This window comes from Ovis aries, chromosome 4 (genome assembly GCF_016772045.2).
Source record: "Ovis aries strain OAR_USU_Benz2616 breed Rambouillet chromosome 4, ARS-UI_Ramb_v3.0, whole genome shotgun sequence".
In the NCBI taxonomy this organism is placed as follows: Eukaryota; Metazoa; Chordata; class Mammalia; order Artiodactyla; family Bovidae; genus Ovis; species Ovis aries.
Genome location: NC_056057.1, coordinates 68971395 through 68994361, shown reverse-complemented (window position 1 = coordinate 68994361; position 22967 = coordinate 68971395). Strand labels below are relative to the sequence as shown.

The following is a 22967-nucleotide window of genomic DNA, read 5'->3' as shown; positions in this document are numbered from 1 at the left end:
CTAATGAAACACACCTGGTTTACTTCTACTGATGCTCAGCTAGGGATTTTCAGTTGGTCATCTCCAGAATCAAAAGGCATTTTCGCTGTAGGACCAGGGTTCTTTCTTGCTTTAGCTTTGCGACTTGTTCTCAAGCCTCGTGACATAGGCTTCTTCAGGGGAAAGTGAGTTTGAAAGGCCTTTGGTGGAAGTGTAAGCAGGCAGATATGAGGATGCTTATTTATGTCATTGTGTCTATTTTCTTGCCTCCTAAATTCAGCAGGTTCTTAACTCTTAACACAGCTCAAATCATTTGGCTTACAGCTGGTAAAATACAATTTTCTGGTTCTCCGAAAGAAAGGCTTTTCAGATTTATAAAAAGAGAAGCTCATAAGACTTCTTGAACATCAAATAGCTCTTACAAAACACCATTTTGATGAGTTAAGTGTAAATGAATCAGAAACATACGGATTAAATTTCCCTTGAAAGACACATGGGTTTAAGAATTAAGAGGGGGGGAGTGCTTGGCAAGATGGATTTCAGGTTTTTGCCAAACCTCAAAATGTTTGAAAAATGGTTTGAGATGTTTTTAGCTGAACACAAATTGCCACGGAGTTCACCCATCCCAGACATAATAGCGAATCTTTTTGACAACAACTTTATGACAAGAAGAAAGGCCTGTGGGGCTTTAGCCATTTTGTCCGTTCTCTTTTGATAACCCCCCTCCCTTTACCAAAAAGCCCCACATTTATAGGGCTAGGAGAGCTGTCTGATTGACAAGCTAAAGTTTCAAGTCAAGCAATTACCAGAAAATAACCCCACCACTCAAAAATCTTGGATTTTTTTCTCCCATACTACCCAAAGTCAATTATACCATTTTCTAAGTAGAATAATATACTCTGGGGATGTGGAGTATTTGATATATTTTATTCACTTGTGTCTAGAGCAGTCCACAGTTACTCTAGTCATTTGTCTGACATTAGTGTGCCAGCTTCTTTGGGGACGGAAGAAAAAAGCCCACTAAAAGCAAACAGATTGGAGGAAAATAGTCATTGGTTTATTGAAACGGCCGCACCATGGAAATGCTATATATTAGAGAGGCAGGGCATGTGTTGAGGTTTTCAAGTTGCTGGGAATGGTCTTGGAAACTTGAATTCTGTTGTAGCTTCTTTATTTAATAAGCTAAATGAGAACTTCTCTGCACTTTTGATTTTTTACTGGCATGAGGAAACTCAGGTGCAACATGGAGAAGACTCATGGATTGATTATCTTATAAGAGCTATGCACCCTGTGTATTCCATGCCCTCTCATTCTTTTTTACTGGCTACTGCTGACAGATGCCGGCTGACACTTTCACAGTCTCTCATTTTTCACATGCAAAAGCACAGACAGAGTGGGTTTGGGCTAAGCTGCACACAGCGAGTGAAGGAAGAAGCCTGGGTGAGAAGGCTTGGGCCAGGCCATTTGCTCCGTGTAGCGATGTTGTCTTCGGCCCCTGTTTCATTTTCCTGTTTAAGCCAGGATGACCAAGGTTTGCTTGCCTGCTTCCTTCCTTCCTTTCTTTTCCTTTGAAAGAAAGGATGCATTCAGTGACTGCCAATATCGATTTAGAAACTAGGGAACAACAATGTACTTTTCAAAAGGTTTCAAGTCAATGTAGACCACAGAAAAAGCTATGCTATCTTTAAATCTATATGTTTTAACTCTGTGCTGGAAGTAATGGGGAATCTATTTATTATCTTGTTGGTATAGCATCTGACACCATGTTTGGAGGTAGGACCTTCCTCTCCAGGAAAATGAAAAGTAATTTGTTGCAAAAAGAGCACCAGAAGGAGAGTAACAGTCACATAAAACCCAGAAAACCGTCTTCAGGCCTTCCAGTGAAAATACCTCATACCAGTGATTGTTAAAATATACACCCCCTCCCCATCTCATGCCTATTTATATTTATTGAGCTCAAAGTGAGAAATAAATGAAAACTAGGAATGCTGGAAAGAAATTCAATGATACTAGCTTTCTGGTATCTGAAGTCTTGGAGGACTTCAGAACAGAAAAAGCAGGGCCCGTCTGGCTCCATTTTTACCTTTTCTGAAGCAGCTTAATATGGGATAATAGGACCAAGAAGGGCTTCATTGACTCTGGAAAATGCTGAAGCCTTGTCCACAGCTCAGTGCCTCCCTGCCGCTTACCCTAAATCTCTCTCTCCCTTTTATTGTACTGCCCTCTAATTCAAAAAGGATCAGATTCATGCAGTATAGTCTATCGAATGGTTCTTTTCATTTGTAACTCAGACACCTACATGAAATACTGGAGGACTCATTTTTAAAAAGTCTAAATGTATGCAGTCAACCTACACACCCAGTTTGTTCTCTACAGATCAGGCAGAATGGACACACATCAGAGAGCATGTGTTCCTAGATAGGGGTGGTTATCACTCAAGGAGATTGCTCTCATCTCACGTTAAGCTATGAACAACAATAATTATTTAACATCTTCTTGGTCTGTGTTGATGTACTTTAACAACCTGCTTTGCCCAGAGTTAACTCGGGTTGGAGCCCCTACCACCGATAACCCCTCTCTTTCACTCTCACACACGTATGTACATGAGCCACCCACACGTGTACACATGCAGTGAGGGGGCTAACTTCTCATCTTCCCTGGAACAATTCATGTGTCCCCTTTCCTGGGATCTCTCCCTCGAAACCCCTAGGATGTCAGATATCTGTTGAGGGATTCTCCCATTATGCCTGTGCTGACTTGTGTGGCTTGTTTGTTTTCCTTACGACAGGATGGATTTCTTAAGGGCAGGGGTGATCTTTTATTCACTCTGGGCTCCTAGCACAGTTCTTGAAACGTCTCAGGAACTGAGTAAAATGTTTAAAAAAAATAAACTTAAAAAATAATTTTAGTTGTGTTTCTGTTGGAATGTATTTTTACTGAAGCCACAAAAAGTAGGTGGGACTGAAATTTCCCCTCCACAGGCCCTCTTGGGTTCTTGGTCCTCGCAGAAAATGCAAGCAGTAAAGTACAGTGGAGTTTTTGCTCAGATGATGAGCTCCCTGCTTCATTTCAACTTTCTCTCCTAACCTATGTTTATCTTCAGGGTCTTATTTATATCTATTTCCTTTCGATAAAAATAGAAGCTCAAAAAAGTGAATTTAGCACACGAAGGATGATACCTTTAGCCCAAGCCTGAGTTCACAGATAGAGCTAAGATGCTGCCCTGCATGTGGACGTCCAGCTAGATGTTCATTTTCTGAGTCATCTGACTTCTGAGTTTTCACTTTTTTAAGAGTATAATTAAGATAGGTTCCCAGGGATTAAACAAAGTGAGTAAAGCAGACAGTCTATATGTTGAGGCCCATATAAGGAGATTTGTGGGCACCTGCCCAAATTGAGAGAAGCATTACAAGCTATTCAAAACCTACTGAAATGTCAACACACTTTTGAAAGGGGTCCATTAGGGATGCAAATGTGTGGTTCCCTGATTATGATAAGCACTGGAAAGAAAACAGTGAAACCCATTAGCAGGCTTTGAGAACTCGGTTTTGAAGAGTGGGGAAGACAACTCTAGTTTCTGCTGAGGTCTAGGCTTCATTTCTTTCCCTAGCCCATCCCTGCATTCTGAACCGCCGATTCTCATGATTTAAATGGTCCTGAAAGTTTCTCTGCTTTCGGATAAAGCCAATTAACTCATCTGTAAATGGGCCAACTTTGAAATTCTATCCACGTCAGATAAAGTTCATTTTAATAAGGTTCATTCTCTGGGTTACAAACTGTAACTTGTTTGTGTAAAGAATCTGACATCAGAAGCTCACACCAGGCTTCTGATGTATTTCTGTTTATTCTTGCATGGATTTTTCTTATAAAAGGTTCATTCTAATTTAAAATCTATAATTCTAACTGTGTAGTCTTTTCTAAATCAACTCACAGTAGGGGTATATTTCTATTTAATAATCATTTAGGGCTTTTCTGCAAAAATAACTGATTCATCTAATCAGAAGGACACCTTCAATTCTGGCAGTCTTGAGTTCACATATGACGTCAAATGATATTCAGAGTAATGGATAAATTAAATTGGGGCCTAATTTTTGTGTAATCTCTCTAAATGTAAAAAAAAAAAATGTAATTGATTTTTCCATCTTCCTTGATCTGGAAGGAATTGTATCAATTTCCAGGACGTCATAAAACAAAATATTTAAAGTATGTTTCAAATAATAAAAAAAAGAAATTCTTAACTTAATAAAGATGTGGAATTCATTTATGAAAAAAAACACTGGCTGTGGACCAATAGGCCGGAGAGTCTGCCAGAAGTCTGCAGTAGACAGTCATTCTTGAATGTCCACTCTCTCCCTCATCACTCCTGAGCCCACTCCATATTAAGAAAATGAATTCTCTCAGCTGCACTGGACTTGGAAATCACTGATTTTGTTTACTTTGTTTTTGAGTGAAAAACCAGAAGATCTTTTTTCCGTTTTCTGCCTTATAAGGAAACCAGTTCACAGCATTTATAACTATAGTTCTTCTTGTCTTATTTTAACTAAGCAAGTTTTCTTGGCATATATATTTGATGCTTGGGAACCTTACATAGAAGTTATGGCTTTTGACCCTCTGGAGAGTTTCAATAATTGAAATAATTGGCAAAAGAGGAAAATACCTAACTATCACAAGAAAGCTTCAACATTAACCTAAAGCAAAAATTAGAAGCCCTGGAATGAGCATCCCCATTAGGCTTTTGTGCTTTTCAAAAGAAATAGCCTCAACTGTCAGACTATCAGAAAGATCTATTACTAAGAGCATGTAGGTGAATATCCTGATACTCACTTACTTTGAATCAATCATCTTAACTTCTAGAAACCTCTGCAGCTATATTATGGTATTCTCTTTTCTCTTCCATGTAAATGGAGTGGAACATTCCAGAAAGTTAGAGCATAGTTTCTCAATGGTTTAAAAAAAAAAATCAGAATCACTTTACCTTTGACAGTCAAAAGATACATATAGCCCCTGCCACCAGGAAGCTAGGGTCTAATGGGAAAGATTGACACTAAATAATCATACCTGTAAAAATATTGTTAGACATAGCATGAAGGAAAAGCACATGGAACTATGCAACTTTCTAAATTAGAGGCACCTGGAATTTGAGGGTCAGAGAAAACTTTAAGAAAGTAATATTTAAACTGCGATTGAAAAGATAAGTAAGAGCTGGTCAGTTAAAGAGCAGATGGGTACGCATTCCAGGTAAAGGCATTAGGATGTATTGAGGTTGTTGGGTAGGAAAGAACTTAACACATTCTAGGAAATGAATGAAAGCCAGAATGGGTGAAATGTATCAAGTCAGGTTGGAGAGTAGCCCTGCAGATATAAAAGAGGTAGAATGCTTAGAAGATGTTTTTATTAAATTCTAAATGCGGAGCAAAGTCACGGAAGAAGGTTGAGGAGGGAAATGTCATGATTAGGTCATTCTGGCTATGATGCCGAGGTTGGAGTGGAGAGGAGTAAAATGGGAGGTAGAACATGTGGGAAGAACCAAGCGAGAGAAGATGGTATTTTGGACTAGGATCTTGGTAGTGGGGACAGAGCCAAGTGGATGGAGTCCAGGTCTATTTTGAGAGTGGAGAGAATAGAACTTGGTGAATGACTTGAAGCAGAGGATGAAGGATGTGAAAGTTAATGCCTGGACTCCATGAATTCACTGCTATCAAATATATTTAAGGAAATATAGGACACTTTTCAGGGAAAAGGTTCTAAAGAGGATACAATGTATTATTTAGGAGTCTCTAGAATCCCAGGGACAGGGGAGCCTGGTGGGCTGCCATCTATGGGGGCGCACAGAGTCTGACACGACTGAAGCAACTCAGCGGCAGCAGCAGCAGGAAAAAAAGAACCAATAGGCAATACACTATGAAAATATATATGAGGTTAAAAAAAAACTGGCTTACAACAATCATAGAGGCCAAGAAGTCCCGTGCTCTTTTCCCTGCTAGCTAAAGTCCTAGAAAAGCTGGTAATGCAAAATTTCAGTCCAAATTCACACCTCTGAAAATCAGGAACACTGATATGGTTAGTGTCAGTCCAGGGGCTGGAAAAGGCTGATGTCCCAGCTCAACCAGTCTGACAGAGGGGTGGGGAAAGGAGGTATAGTCAGCCTTTTCCTTTTTTGTTCTTTTTAGGCCTTCAGCAGGTTGAATGATGCTTATATACCATGAGGAGGGCAATCTGCTTTACTCATTCACCAATTCAAATGCTGGTTTCTTCCAGAAACACCTTCACAGACACACTCAGAAATAATGTTTAACCAGATATTTGCACATCCACGGCCCAGTCAAGTCAACACATAAAATTACCATCCCAGGCACCACGGACAGGGTGCCATAGGGCTCAACCTTGGCATTTAGGGAATACTATCTTAGCTCTTAAATGAGTAGGGTCAGATAACACTTACTCCTCAGTAGTGAAAATGTTTTTCCTAGCAAGTCACAGACTTGAAGGATTTTTGTCATTCTCCGAACTGTTCCAAGGGCCTCATGCACCCCAGTGAAAAGACAGAACTGCTTATTTGGGGACCTGGCCTACCTTTCTCAAAGAATATTATTTGTGTAATAATTGACTGATTCTAGTGTACAGAAGAGTGAAACCTTTATTTTATGCTGATTAAACTGATCATTTTTCATATGCGAGAAGGAACTACCCCCTCACCTGCCCCTCAGGATTTGTGGTTCCTGCCCTCCTTAGCTAAATAGTACCCACATCCCGGCATCTTTGGAGCCTGCCTCTTGTTCAGGAAAAAGGGAATGCACAGAAAAGGCTAGTGTTGAATTACCCATTTGTCCCCTGCTTTGAGGAAAAGCCCCTCACAGCTGATGCACTGCGTCCCTGAAATAAACAGTTCTGGGCCTCTCCATAAGCCAAGTTACCCTCTCTTGATCATATCTAACCATATACTTTTAGAGTCAAAATGTCCTTGAAGATTGTTAGCTCAGCCTCTTTATTTTATCCATGAAGAAATGAAACTCTTGAGGACACAGCCCATGATCCTCAGACAAACCGGTAGCTGAGAAAGTGGCATACTTTCTGGGATATTCAGATTCAAAGCCAAGGACTCAGCTACCTCACTGCATCTTTTTATCATCTTTAGACTGACACATTCTGTTCTGGTGAGCCACTGGTTTCCCAGGGCCCAAGGAGAAACCAAGCTGTCGTCACAGGTCACTGCAGGGATTTCTTGGGAGAACAGTGAACTCCTATGAGCAAGCATCCTGTGGCACGTGTCCCTTAGATGCACTGACAGTCACTTTCTATTTCTGTTTCTAGTAGGGACTGACTGTCGATAGCTAAAATTGACATTTACTGTGACTATAACCCTACCACAAATTAAAATCAGATCCGTGCCCCTCTGGGGAAGATGTTTATTAAGCTGTAAGAAGACATCTGAAATGATACCAAATTACATTTAAACTTGAAACCCCAAATACCACATTTGTTTGGGAGTATGAATAGGGCTGTCTGGGGAATAATATGGGAAACTGAGCAAGTCACTCTCTTTGGCAAAGTGGAAGGCCACCGGGGAAGGGAAAAGTGCCTTAGAAGAGATGCTTTATACATAAACCCCTGTGTGGCTTTTAACTAATCATTTAAGCCTAAACAAAATTTCCTCCGGAATGAACTTAAAGGAAAAATAAGCCCTTTAAAACTTCCATGCCTTTAAAGAACAGACACAGATGTTCCAATTGTTTTTATAAAAACACTGAGAAGGGGGTTGAAAGAAATATCACAATAAAACAAGCCTACCAAAATGCAAGCCTGCGTTCCAGAGTTTGACCCGGCTATTACAGACAAAAGCATGTTTGGGACCAAAAGTCTTTATATCACTTCTGCGTTTAACATGTAGTTATCTGCCATCTGTGGGTGTTTGTGTGCAGTAGATGTGTTTATGCATGTAATATGGTCACAATCTCAATCTCTGAGTTTAGAATCAACTCTGTCCAAAGGGAAGCTATAACTCAGTGGCTTCTTTGCTCATGTCCAGTCCATGTGTAGCTTTGAAAATAGCAAAAGCCCAGTTGCAAGGCCCTTTGAGATCCTTGGATGCAAAGAGCAAAGTGCATGCCAAGTGTCATTATTATGAACTTTATTGCTACTATTTTATTAAGTGTTTCAGACTAATATCAATTTAGCTTCCTGTTAAGTGCTATAAAGTGGGAGAACTTGAAAGGAGGCTTGGGAAAGATTGCCCAAGGAGGACACACAAGTTTCCTAGAAACTCTACCCCTCCCCCAATCCCCCTTTTTCAAGTCAATGATAAGTTGACTGTCCCTTCAGAATAGTATTTCAGGTCATCACGGTCCTTAAAAAGAAGGCCTGTCTGGATGTGTCATGGGGCTACTGCTGCCAGGAAGTGAGACATCATGTACAGGGATTAAGTCAACATGTACAGGGATTAAGTCGTTCAACAAACTTCCACAAGGCTCCTACTGTGTGCCGGGTCCATCCCAGAGGACACTCTCTCTCCAGTTTAAGGGGGAAACTGAGACATGCTCTGAGAGCACAAAGCAGAGACTAGCCTGGGCTGGAGAAAGCAGTAGGTTTCTCTAAGATGATCCAGCAGGATACACCAGGACTCACAGGAATGGGAAAGACATTCAGATGCCTCAGAGAGGCTGTGTTTTTCTATCTTTTCCCCAAACCACACCACCTTGCAACTTAGGAGAATATAGCTTTACTTTGTGTATTAAAATGACACTAGCAATAATTTTATTTTCTAAGATAGACAAATCATTTCTTGAATAGAATATACACTGACCATCCTCCAAGAGCCAAGTGCCCACTCAATACTATCTCATATATGATTGTTGGATCATCCTCCCAGCACACCTGTGAAGTGGGGGTGGTCAACCCTCTTTTGCCTCTGAGAAAGTATAGAGGCTAAAGGATTTGTACAGAGCACACACTTGTGGTCTGTGGCAGGGCCAGCAGGCGACACAGAGCTTAGCTGCTGCACAAGGCTGCTTTATGCGATTTACTAGTTAATGATGGCAGCCAACATTATCTCTATCATTTCTGTCAGCCACTCTGACTGAAATAAGTGAAAATAATAGACCTAATTTAGGACTAGGAGAGGCCTGCCAGTTCTTCCTCCTCCTCCCTAGAAACCCTGCCAGATGGGGACGAATCTATTTCTTAAGAGTCTAGTAAGAGGAAATTCCAAAACCTCAGTAAGCCATTTAATTGTTTTACACTGTTTATTCTCAGGAAATATTCTGTCTTTTGACTAAAATCCCGTGTGCTGCTGTCTTAGTATTGTTATTCTGCTTCAGTTGGATTTGAAAGTAACTGGTCACCATTCTCTAATATAGTCATTTAAAAATTTGAAGATCTTTATCATCATCTCCCTGTCTTCTTGTTCCTTTTACTTTCCCATGTAGGTCTTCCCTTCTGGCCCTTCAGTATTTTTCAGTGTTTCTTTAGAACCTTCTCTAATTCCTCCATACCTTCCCCTTCTGCCTCCCCCAACCCCTCACACCCTATCCCATGTATTTTTGTTATTTGATTACAGCCTAGGTTTAGAATTTGCAGCTGTCTGTTAGCATGTAACCCAGTGAGGAGTTTGCCAAACCTAAAGCAATGTCTCTTTCCTTGTATGTGTTTCCCTGGAGAACCAGTAAGTTACCCTGGAGCATTCCAGGTACTTTATCATTGAAAACAGAACTTGAGAAATCAAGCTTGTAGCAGCCTAAGGTTGCAGAGTGTGCGCGTGTCACAGAGTCTGTGGGTGTCATCTCAGCGGCCCGAACCCGCTCTACATCGCTGACACATCCTCTCTCCCGCCAGTGTATCTGTGGAGTTAATCATTTCTATCACCTCCTCCTAAAGAGCTGAAATCACCCTGGCAAGTGGCTGTGGGGAGGTGGGTGGAAGGGCTGTCATAAATTTGGTTTCCCCGGAGAGGTATTTGAAAACTGCCTAAGAGACTATGCCTCACAATCCAAGAAGAGGTTAGATAAAGACATTAGTCAGGGTGACCTAGTGGGGAGGCTTCAAAATGCAAGGATGAGTTCAGGTTGCCCATATGATCTTTTCGAGGGCTCTTCTGTTTTCTCGGGCTGAAATCTTTTGCAATTGGAGCTTCTGTCATTCAGCAGCAAAACTAAGCAGTCTGTTTGGAACATAGGTATTGGGGGATTGTGCTGGGTGTGGATTCCGCTACAAATTACTCATTGAACTATTGTAGTCGGCAAGCTGAGAGTCCAGAAGAAATCAAAACCAAATTGCTGACTTGAGTTGGGGGAAGGGGATATCTCTAAGCAAAGGGAGCTCTCTGCCTCTACACAACATCCAAGCAAGTGTGTTAGTGAATGTTTTCATGAATTATTCATTTATGGTGAATGAATGCAAGCAGCAGTCCCTTGTAAACGACAAGGCTCATAATCAGAGGGCTACTTATTTGTCCTTAGGAAGCAAGGAGGAAGCTTATTAACATCTCACAAACAGGAAGAAATTTTACTTAGAGAGATATGTTTCTATGGAGAAAAAATTTCCCTCCAGCCAGCCAAAGAGATATATATATCATTTATTTGAGCCTGCATTTAAAACCATCTTTTATATTATGTCCTTTGAGTTGCATTTACTTGCCTTTTCTAAGTGTAACTTTATGAATAATTGATAACAACTGACAAATTATTGGCTAGTTGAAAAACCATCCCTTCATGTCTTTAAGTCTGATCCATGGTTAAAGCCAAACTATTCAGGCATTTAGGATATTTTATAAAGGGTCTTTATAAAGAAAAGAGCCTTTAACTCTTTACAAAGAAAAAAATATCAGAATTTGAAAATGAATTTTTTTTTTTTACAAAAGTACTTCAGAAACCAATCCCACCATGTTTTTGGTTAACTTAAATGAATCAGGCGGACTGCATGACTAATTCAGATTAATGGTGCAGAAATCAGTCATTAAAGAAGAAGAAAAAAGGTTGATCTACTAGTCTCAGCAGAATGGCCGTAAATTCACCTCTCCCCTTCTAGTACTACTTTCTCTGTTTGAAACATTTGAAAGCATTAGTAAACACCTCCTCTGCCTGAGTAGGTGCAGCAAGCATGCTGTAAAACCCAGCAAAGGCTCCAGTGGAATACAGCTCTGTTAGCTGTATGACATTGTATTACTACTGTCGACTCTCTTGCAGTCAGGCTTTCATTGAAAAAAAAAAAAAAGAAGTTACATTTCCAAGATATCACATACTACATCTATTATATAATACAGTGCATATATTGCAGTAATACCAAATTGATTTTTCTAAAAGAAAAATGGAAAGTGCATGGTAAATTTAATTTAATTTAATAAAAATTAATTTCCAATATCCCTGGTGATAATGATGACAAAAGTGTTCTTGTATCGATAAGTCAGTGCAAAGCAGAGATGTTCAGTTGACCATGATGTGGGTGTCACTGGTACCTCTGAGCCCAGAGCTCTGAACATTATAAAGTGCAACCTTATTGCAAGGCAGGTATCCTGTTTTTTTAAATATTATATAGATTAGGGACAGATGAGTGTTCCTGAATTATTCATAGCCTTTTCTTACGAAATGCCCCAAATGTAATTTCAAATGGAAGTTAATTTAATTCAGGTAAAAATAAGTGGGTCTAGAGCTCACCTGAAAGCTTGAGTTTAATCTAAAGGACACTGATAAAAAGTACAGATTACCTTGGAGGTAGCCAGTTATGCTGTTCAAGAACAGAAATGGGTTATATTAAGTTGCTAATATAAATTGGAGTTTCACAATTTGTAAACCAATTAAGTTCATATTAATTAGCAGAGATAATTTACTGAACACTGTTCTTGCCATGTCTTTTGCTAGACAAAGATATCCTTAATATCTATGTTTTCATTAATTTGAGAAATACTTATTAAACATCTATTTGGTATCATATACTTTCTTAAATTTCAGTTGTGTCTACACAGGTAAACAAAGCAGATACAGTCTCTGACTTATGAAGTGTATGGTCTAGTTGGGAGCAGAGACATTTAAAAAAATTCACTCAAAATTTTTAATGAATTGTAATGGAGAAGCAGAGATGGTAAACTCCAAAAGGCCATGAAATACATCTATTTTGTTCATCATCCTATTGTTGCCAATTGGACATATGTAAATGAATTCTTATGCAAGTGATCTGATTTACCAAACAAGTTTTCCCCTCTGAAATTAAAGTGTATAGCGTCCAAAATATATTAGGTGCTCAGTTGATCTTTTGATGATTGATTGAATAAATGAGGATAAGTATTACCAGGGAAGAGTGCAAAGGACACTAAAGAGCACTACAAAAAAGTGCTTGTTTTCCCAGTTATTACTTCACCCATCCTGGTGTAATCGCCCAGAGAAGATTGTAGGATTACTTATGTCAATGGTCTGTGGCAGGAAGAAAGACGGTGCTTTCATAAAGCTGGAAGAAGATCATTACGGCAGATGTGTGGAGCTCATGGCCATGAGCTGGGGAGGTAGTGAGGGACCAGACGGTTCAGGGCCGTGGAGCTGCGTTGAGTTCTGTCGCAAGGATATGGGCTTACTAGCATCTCTGATGAGCCAGAGCATTTGCTGTTTTGCTTTGGCTAGTGTACTAGCTTTTCAAGACATGACAGAGGCGAGGGGCTGGGTCGAGGATAAGATGAAAATACTAAGGCAGGATTCTCTTCCTGGATGCCCAAATGTTTTGTCACCAAAGGAAAAGGGACAGAGGGACAGTTCTCTCAGGGAGATTCCCAATCTTTATCAGAGGTCCTCTCTTGAGCCTGAGGAAGCTTAAAGAGGGAAATATATTTTAATTGAATTCTGCTGATACTTTGGTACCTTTTCTCAAGCCAACTATTTCTACTTCTTTGTAGAATTTCTACTTTCAAAATCCTTATTTGTTAAAAGGGGAAATACTATATTTGCCAGCCAGTTTCAGAAGCTTGGCTATAAGACCTGGTACAGAGCATGAGCTCATTCTAAAAGATACAAGTAATATGATGTCTTTGAGAATGGGGGCCAGATAGCTTTCTTGTTTCCCCAGTTATGACTTCTGTTGGATTTCTGTCATTGTTTTCAGGAAAAACAAGATGCTGAGGACTGATCTCTCGGGAACTAGTTTGGTTCCATTTTGAGGAATTATTTTCAAGGCTCCTTTCTGAGAAATACTGTGAAGTTATTTTGCAATTCTGTAAAATCATTGGTGGGAAGAATCCATTTGCTTTCATAGAAGAGTTTGGGATTCTAAAGTTAATGCATTTTAAAACAAATATATATGTATGGAGTTTGGGACATTTTTACATTTGTTAGATTATAGTTCTTCAGTTAAAGCTAAGGATGGATGTTCTTTAAGATTACAGCCTTACTCACCGCTTTCACTGTTGGGGGTCTGGATTCAGTCCCTGGTAGGGGAACTAAGATCTCCCCCCAACACATATAAACACAACAAAAGATTCTAGCCTTAAGCCACAGTTTCTTGATTGAGTATAGTGATTAATCTGATGTTTGGGTAGTGTCTCAGAATAATAATAATAAAAACAAAAATAACCACAACTAATTTTTAATCAATATACTTAACATATGATAACTCATTTAATGCCATGAGGTAAGTATCACCCCCATTTTACAGTTGAGAAAACAGAGGCACAGAGAAGTCAAGTAACTCTGCCCAAGGTTTCCTAGCTAATAAGTGGCAGAGCTGAGATTCCAGTTTTAGCAGACTAGCTCCAAAGCCTATGTTCCTCAGTACCCCATTTTATAATATATTTAGTACCTAGGGAAGAAATCAACTATACGGTCATTCCATTTCACATTCTATTTGATTATCCTGGCAATTTGCTTTCTTTACAAAATAAGAATTTATATTTCTTTAAAAAATTTCACTTAGGAGAAGAATAAATATTTCTCACTACAAACTGCCTTCTCTTTAGATTTAAGAGTTTTGCATTCCCCTCTTTAACTCTTCAGTGTCTGTATCCCAGACAGAAATTAGTGTGGTCAATTAGGCCACAACAGTTCATTTAAGAAGATTCAAAAGAAACATACCTTTCTTTTCATAAGCAAATACAAAGATAGTGGGCAGCAAACTTTCTCTAATCTGTGTGTGAACTCATGTTATATTTAAACGAGAATGAAGTGTGGGCTCCATAGAATGGATTGGGTCCATTTTCAAGAATTTCTCTCTTTTTAGGGACACCTTCTATTTGGAATTTAAGAACTAAGCGCTGTATGAACCTAATTTCATTTACTATAGATACACTGACCACCTTCTTTGTGCCAGGTGCCAGGTTAAGTGCTGTGGACACACCAGTGAGCAGTAAAGAGTACCCTTATCATAATAAAACACAGAGCCTCACTAGATTAAGAACATATCACTTTCAGTTCAAGTCCTAGAATCTGAATTTTAGAGCTTCAGGGGATTTCCAGATAGCCTGTAGTCTGATCCATTCATGAAACAGATGATGAGATGGAAAGCCTAAAAGTTAACTAAGAAAGTTTCTTCTCCAGAATCAGAAACCTTAATAGCAACGGTGTCTGTATCGCCTGCTCCTTGCCCACCATTCCTGCCATTTTATTGCTTTCAAGGTTTTTTAAAGTCTGGCCCCCACCCCCAACACCAGGTTCTTTTGTTGTTGTTGTTGTTTTGTTTTGTTTTTTTTTTTATCTACTCAAGATTTCTTAGATGGCTGTGCCCTGACTTTGATGCTAATATTGCTCTTCCAATTTTCCAACCTAATTTTTTTCATCATTTATTTTTTCCCTTTGCCTGTCCACATATGTGGCCTATCTGCCTGTCTTAAGAGTTTAATAACTGATCCCAGGAGGTAATGGATCTGGTGAAGAATTGGGAAAGAAGAGCAGTCTGCTGTGACTCTCCTGGGATCTTGCAAACAAAAACAATGGCCCTTAGCTCCTTAAAGATAGTGGTCTTGCACAAGACCAGCAGACTTTACTGATACTCCTAGACTGGATGACATCCTTTGGAGGGAAAAACAAGGACATGAAATCTCTTGCTGTGGTACTTATCATTCTGCTAAGGACAATGAAAACAGTCTGTCATCCCTGACATCTTAATTGAAAGAAAATCTTACATAGATTTCAGCCGTAAGCAGTATGTTTATACAAGTGTATACAAGAGGAATAATCTGTCAAGTTGGAAAACTCTTAATGCTACAGGACTCAGTTTCATAATTGAACAATCCAACATGAGCTCACACATCTTACCTTGTTCCATGCCTCAATAATTTTTAGTAGAAATTCTTTACCTAGAGGCATATGCTTATTAAAAAGGAGGCTCGGCTTGCTCAAAGTCTGGAATTATTAGCTCATGGCAACAAGCCTGCACTGGAGCAAAACTGTTGAGTCTTTGTTTTCACAACTTTACCACAATTTGCCATCTTATTTTCAGAGCCTTGCTGATGCGTTGTTTGGGAAGTTTTTTTTCTTTAAAGGAATAAAACAAAATTTCACATGGATGAGTGACTTCTCATGTTGGCAGAATTTTACTACTTCACTGGAAAGTTCATGGAGCAGTGTGAATATCAAAGGAAATGGGCCATGGATTTATTTTAGTATAAAAAAATCAATAATACCTTAGTTATGGGAGGCATCAAGGTGTGATGGAGGAAGCCCTCTATTGCAAGTTGAGTGTAAGTCGTACTGTTTTTCATGACCCATTTGACCTTGGGCAAACGTAAATGTTTCTGAATTCATCTTACTCCTGAGTAACATGGGAGTAATAGGATCTACCTACCACATTGCATTGTTTCAAGTCCCATGAAGGTGAAAATATTTAGAAAAATATGAAGCAATGTATAAGTGCAATATAAAAATTTTATGAGTATATTAAATAATAACTATTTTTATATGTATGAAGGGAATTAAACAATGCAAGTATTCCAGTAACATTTTGCTTCAGTGATCTAATGGAGAAGGCAATGGCAACCCACTCCAGTACTCTTGCCTGGAAAATCCCATGGACGGAGGAGCCTGGTAGGCTGCAGTCCATGGGGTCGCTAAGAGTCGGGTACGACTGAGCGACTTCACTTTCACTTTTCACTTTCATGCATTGGAGAAGGAAATGGCAACCCACTCCAGTGTTCCTGCCTGGAGAATCCCAGGGACAGAGGAGCCTGGTGGGCTGCCGTCTATGGGGTCGCACAGAGTCGGACACGACTGAAGTGACTTAGCGTCTTAGCGTCAGTGATCTAAATATTCTGGACAAATGATTATTTCTCAAGCCAAGCTACATAATTACCTCATTCTAGGCCTTTGTATAGCTAGTGATTGGGTAGGCATAGGGTTTTTTTTTGTTGCTGTTGCGGTTTTTTTTTGGTTTAAAAGCCTATGTAAGAAGTCTAGGAAATTCTATTGGTTTTGTAGATGGGATTGGGGAAATTACTTAAGGAATCTGTGTAAAACAGTAATTCAAAATTATTCAGAATTCAAACATATAGGCTTCCCAAATAACTATTTTCCCTTCCACTGTACTTTGCCAATTTGTCTGATTGGTATCATAGGTAATTATTATTATAGTCCCAGGGGAACCTCATACCCTGAAAAGTTTTCTTAATTAATGAAGGAATATTTAATACTTAAAAATCTAGGAGATTTATGCATGGTGTGGAAATAACTAACCTAATAAGAACACTGAATTAAATGAAACATACTATTCCCCAATTATTCTCTACAACTGGGAGTTTCCCACAGTCTGGGAGAAGAATGAAAACTTATCTTAAATTTAATTGCTTTTTCATATTCATTTGCATCACCATTAAGTTGTTTAATTGATTTCTTTAAAAAAATAGACCGTCAATAGAAGCTGATAACCAGGATTGTCATTAATATGTTGGAAACAAAATGTAAATGGTGATAATGTGTTGCCCTTGCTTATAAGAATGATACTTCACATCAACATAATCAAATATTTTTAGTTGTTTTTGATAACAGTTTTCAAGTGGCCCTAACCATCTATACTCAAATTGTTACCCTGGTGACTAGAGGGGCAGACATATGGTTGAAGACTGTATGTATGTATATATAGATTTATGTATGATATGTATGCGTGTATATAGATATCTATATCTATCTATCTGGATATTTTTAAATGAATGGATGGATGTATATATAACTATCTGTAGGGTCTCATTATGAAACTGGGGAGTTCAGAGTATTAATCTTGTACTTAGAAGAAGTGACCATTATTAAACATGCTACACTTTGATATATAGCTATTTTCTTTTTAGCAAAGGTCCCAAACAAAACATTAAGACTGGAGAATATAAAACAAAAGTTGTCTGTTGATCAAGCAGCATTTTATACTTCTCTGACTTGAGCTCTGAGTATCAGAGACTTTTGACCCAGTGATATTACAACCATAGAAATTTGGAGCGATTGAAAGAAGCCATTTCCTAGACTTATAAAAGCTGAAGGGCCGTCAAAGACCTTACTAATCCTTACTGTTCATCTGTACTACAGAGGTCCCAAGTGTACGTGTCAAGAAATATCCGTAGTACTTCATTTGCTTTTCTAAAAACACCCATGTCATTGTTACCAGCTTCTCACCTTAGCCTATCTATGTAACCACTCACACACATCCTGTTAATAGAACTGGTTGTGATTTGTGTACATCGCCATAAACTCTGTGAAAAACTTTTATATTTTCTTATATTTTCATATACACAACTTCCTAAACATATAAATCTAGGACTAACTTAGGACTAATCCTTCTATGATATGTGTGACTGTGATAGCTAGCTGTGTTTCCAAGGGAGATTTCAGGCGAAAAGACTGGAAAACTTAATCTCCTTTGGAATCGTAACAGCAATGTGAAGGAAGAATATCTTGGCCTTCTTTCCCCCAGTTCAGGCTCTGTGAGTCACCCATGGGAGGCACATGAGCTCCAAAGAAGAGGTTCTTCATGCTGTCCTTCCCTGAAACACAGGAAGGCATTGCCCTGAAAAGAACATCTCTCTGCAATCTTTACCCAGCTCTTAGCTTAAGCGATTTTTTTTTAAAGAAAATTCATTAATTTGGGAAGCACTATTTTCCTATCATGGTATTCAGGATAAGATGCTTTAACATGGAAGACTCAGAGGTTCTGAGCGGTTATTTATTTGTTTGTTTTGCTTGTTAAGTCATTACTTCAATGTTTTGACATTTATACGGCTCCCCAGAGTAAGAGCATCAGGAGATTGAGAATTGAGCCAAGGAGGTTATTTGTTTGCCATTTTTAATAAATACAAATAATTCCCCTTTTCCCTCAGCCCCACATTCCCTGGCTCATTAAATCAATTTAAGGCTCTTAAATTTTTTTCTGGCAAACTGAAGCAAAAGAACTATGTACTTCCCCAAGGAAAGCTTACCTGAGACCTGCAGATCAGGCTGAAATCAATTTCTGTCAAAGAGTCTAACACCTTGAGTTATTACAAAATGAGGGGTCAGTAACTGGGGGCTGGGCCTCAGACTCGACCCAAGAAAGACTTGTTGCATCGTGTGAACTGTGATCTAGCTACTTTGGTTTGTGACCTGGCTTTGTGTTTTTTTCCCACTCGAAGTGGAGAATTATGGAAAAGTCAAAACAGATTTCTATTTGGAAATTATGAATGAAGTTGGCTCTGCAAATCCAGATAGTGAAAGTATATCCAGAGGAAAGCCAGGCAGGCTTCCAGGCAGAAGTACGGAAGAATGTTATCAAACAAATGTACACACGTCTCAGGCTCTAGGATCCTCCAGGGGGCAGAGACCTCAGAGTAAACATGCAGGATTTCACTACCAGGTCCCTTCTCTTTCCTAAGAGGCAAGGGTTGTAGGAGATTTACTGGCTTGTTGTCTATTGACTATCAGTTAGATAACAGAGGTCAGGAAATGAAGTGGAATTTGATGTATTAACTAGGAAGCAGCAAAGGAAGCCAGGCTTGTATTTTATTTGTTATTATTTCCCTAATATCCTCAATTATGTGGCTCCCATCAGGGAATCTGATCTGCTGCTCATGTAATGGTATTGTCCCCACTGGTTCTGGACTTGAAAAACTGGCAGTGAATCCCCTGCCTAGAGTATCAGGAATAATGTTTGCTGTTTTTTCTTTTCTTTTTTCTTTTTTTGTTCCCAGGCCTGTCCCAGGCTCTCTATCTTCTCTGCTCCATCTTCACAACAGACAGAGACAGCCCATGCCAGCCTCCATGCCTGGGACCCTGCCCAACCCTACAATGCCGGGTTCTTCTGCCGTCTTGATGCCAGTAAGTGCTTCTTTCTGCTGAGGCTTGCCCCATTTGAAAAAGTACAGGAAGTATGCAGATCTAAGCTGATGGGAAAGAAAAGAGCTTCTTATGGATGGAGAGTTGAGCTGGGTGCCAGTTTGCTCTAAGTGCCTAGTTGTGTATCCTTGGGGATCTTGCTGGCTTCTCCATCCTTCAGTGCTTCCATAATGAGGCATGGTTTCATCTTCTTGCTGGTGACAAGTGAGTTTGTAATACTCAGGGAATGGGATTTGTCCCGGGACATGGGAGTGTATGACTACTCCAAAGTCTATAGCTTGGGTTACGTATAGTGTCCTAAATTGCCAGTGAGTGGTCTAGCTGGGACTCAGAGTGATGTGTCAATAATAACAATAATAATGATGGTACATAATAGGTGCTAACACATATGCATACATATTATGTTTTATTAATGATGCTAGCAGCATTTACTGAATGCTTACCTTGTGCCGATCACTCTCTAACCACCTCATTAACCTGTGAAACAACCCTCTCAGGTACATACTATTACTATCCCCATTTTTGAATGAAGAAAGTAAGGCAAAAACCAAGCTTGGCTGAGGAGCAGTGCCATTGAGTTTTGAACCTAGGAGTTCTCTCTCAACCCCTACATGATCCATACATTCTCTCCTTTCACTCTCACAAGAAACCTTTGAGGTATGCACTGCTCTTACCCTTACTTTGCAGAAGAGGAAACCAAGGCACAAGAGGCTGAGAAACTTGGTTAAGTGACTAAGTCAGTAAGAGCTTATTGTTGTTCACTCACTAAGTTGAGTCCGATTCTTTGTGACCCCATGAACTGCAGCACGCCAGGCTTCCCTGTCCTTCACTATCTCCCTGAGTTTGCTCAAACTCATGTCCCTTGAGTCAGTGATGCCATCCAACCATCTCATCCTCTGTGACCCCCTTCTCCTCTCACCCTCAATCTTTCCCAGCATCAGGGCCTTTTCCAGTGAGTCAGCTCTTCGCATCAGGTGGCCAAAGTGTTGGTGCTTCGGTTTCAGCATCAATAAGAGCAAGCGAGTGACAGAATCAGGTTTTAGATCCAGGTGGTCTGACTTCTAAGTTATTACACTATACCTCCCTGAAAACAATAGATTCACATAGAATGAAGATTCAGACTGTTTTAGAGCTAACCTGCTCTCCTGCCGCGGGATCCCCACTGTGTACATCTTCTTCCTCCCTGGCATTGCGCCCCAGTGCACATGCCTAGTGTTACCATTTTCAGGGCCATTGGGTTCTCAAAAGCCCTAGAGGTGACATGACAATTCAATTAAAATCCTCCCACAACAATATCAGGAATATTTTGCAGAATGTTTTTAGCATTCTAAGGAACTGTCTACATTTGCTATTTCATTTTGTTCTCACAGCAGTCCTGTGGGAATATGACTGCAGCCATTATCAATATACTTACTTTACCAATGGGAAGCTGAGGAGTACAACATTGGAGGGATTTGTCTAATGTCACACAGCTTGTAACGGAAGAGTTACAAGTTACAAGTGACTAGGATACGCATCTCTCCTCATGTTTTGCAGCCCAGATCATCCCAGAATGAGGAATTTACTCATTTATCTGGAAGCAGGGAGATGGAGAAAGGCTTGATGGCCCAACTGTAGCAACCTAGGTCTTCCCACTGTTCAGTGTCAGGTAGTTCAGGCTAGAAAGATTATTTGCAAAATGTTGTCAGAAGGACAGCTGAGCTGGCTGACTACCTGCCTCACTCACCTTAAACGTTTTGGATGAAGGAAAGCAGCACCATCCATACTGCAATCCCGGATTTCATTCAACCTCACTAACGGCAAGAGACTTCTACCACAAGCCATTTTCATCCAGGCTTTAAATCCTTCTCATTTAAAACTGCTTCCTTTCAGAAATTCTATGCATTGTCCAGAAAAATATCACTGCAGTGACCTTTTTTCCCAATTTGAATAAACTGTGTACCATTCCCAGGGGCAAAGGTGGGGCATTTAGGCTGCAAAGACCCAGAGAAAAGGGTGCCTGGCATTGGTTTCCACCATATCACTTCATTGTACAATGGAGGAGTAGAACAGAAAAAGAGTCTTTAAAGTTTTAACAGAGAAGTCATGTACTTGAAATTTTTAAAAACTGGTGATGCTTCAGAATAGAAGCAAAGGATCAGGTACATGGTAAAGAGCCAGTGTAGATAACAGAGTCAGAGTTCAAACCCGCGTCAGTGATGTGTACAGCTGTCATGAAAACAGTGTCCATCCAGAGTAGTGACTTTTAACTGGAATCAGTTTTGTCCTCCAAGGAATGTTTGGCAATATCTAAAGACACTGGTCATTGTCACAACTTGGGGTAAGTGCTGTGGGCATCTAGTGGGTTGAGGTCAGGGATGCTAAACATTGTACAATGCATAGGACAGTTACCAGGACAAAGAATTATTTGGCTCAAAATGTCAATAGTGCCAAGATTGGGAAGCCATGATCTGAAGTGACATTAATGTAACTAATGAAAATGAATGTAAGATATCTAAAAGCACATACTAAGAGTTTTAGGGCCTAGAAATTTGGGCCCTTTCTTCCTCATTATTGGGTTGCCAGCCCCTGTGCTATAATTTTAGCTTGTCAAGCAGGGACTTTCTGTAGAGTTCTTGTGTCCCCTGGCATAAAAAGATTAGTTTATATCTATAGGTGAAGGTGAGATTCTTAACTGATTTGTGGTACATGCTGTTAGGCTACATATTTCACAAAGCCCTAGGTCTGAAATAAATGATGACTCTGTTCATTCATTTATTTCTTAAACTTTTGTTGAGCTCCTTCTAAGGGCCAAGCTCTGTGCTAGATGCTGAAAATGTGGTGAAGGAGAAAATAGGCGCTGCCTTCCAGGAGTTCACTGGGTCAGGATTTGTGATTTTGAAAGTCAAAAGCTGAAATTATTTGGGGTTATAAACAGCCATTTATGATTACAAAAGCCCAGTGGACTGCAGACATTTTTGGCTCCTGTTTTCCAACTTATTTCAAGGAAAAAGAAGAAGCTCAAAAAAGATGATATCCTTTACCTGGATGTTTTACATACAGTGCTCAGTATTGCTTAGTATTCAGCAAAGCCACTCCCGTCTTCTGACCTCTTCTTTCTAGTCCACTCATTAAAGCCACACTCATGGGCAGAGCGTTTATTAGCACATAGCACCAAATAGTTGTTTTGAAGAGGCTCTTGGTAACCCCATATAATTACTTACGGGGAAAAATGCAATTTTTTTAAGATAGAGAAACCAGCCCTGTTTTTAGTATTCTGTTTAATTTGTGAGTCATAAGGTAGAAACAGTCATAGCCTGTAACTTTTCCAAAAAGTAGGCAGCATGGCTGACTCTGAATCCAGAAGCAGAAAGCAGGCTACTCTCACTTCTTTGTAAAATGGTGGCTCCGAAGCATGATGGAAAGCCCTGGACAATCATGTGTCCTTCTGAACAATCCTCCTTCCAAAAACTGAAAGCAGAAACTCCTTTGGACTTTATTTCTCTTTAGGAGAAGGTCACTAATTTGAATAAAGGGTCAAATGCTAATCCCATTCTCCTACCCACCAGCCTCTGGAAAGTGGAAGTTGTAAGTAATAAGCGTTTTTTAGAGAAATCTCCATGACTTAACAATTAGAGTACACAAATGTACTTTATGGCACTGAACTGTACACTTAAAAAGAGTTAAACTGGTAAATTTTAAGTTATGTATATTTTATGATGATTTAAAAAATAATTTAAAATAATTAGAATACCC

At 39.6% G+C, this 22967-nt stretch overlaps 1 protein-coding gene across 4 annotated transcripts in view; it reads left to right on the top strand.

Annotated features, from left to right (window-relative positions):
• The window catches only part of CREB5 (cAMP responsive element binding protein 5), a 439335-nt gene that overhangs the window by 314453 nt on the left and 101915 nt on the right, over positions 1-22967 (top strand). For all 4 annotated transcript variants that reach the window (XM_060415034.1, XM_015095332.4, XM_027968650.3 and 1 more), the window contains one exon: positions 19088-19214. In XM_060415034.1, coding sequence (XP_060271017.1) covers positions 19088-19214 — 127 coding nt within the window. The remainder of the gene's footprint in view (positions 1-19087; positions 19215-22967) is intronic.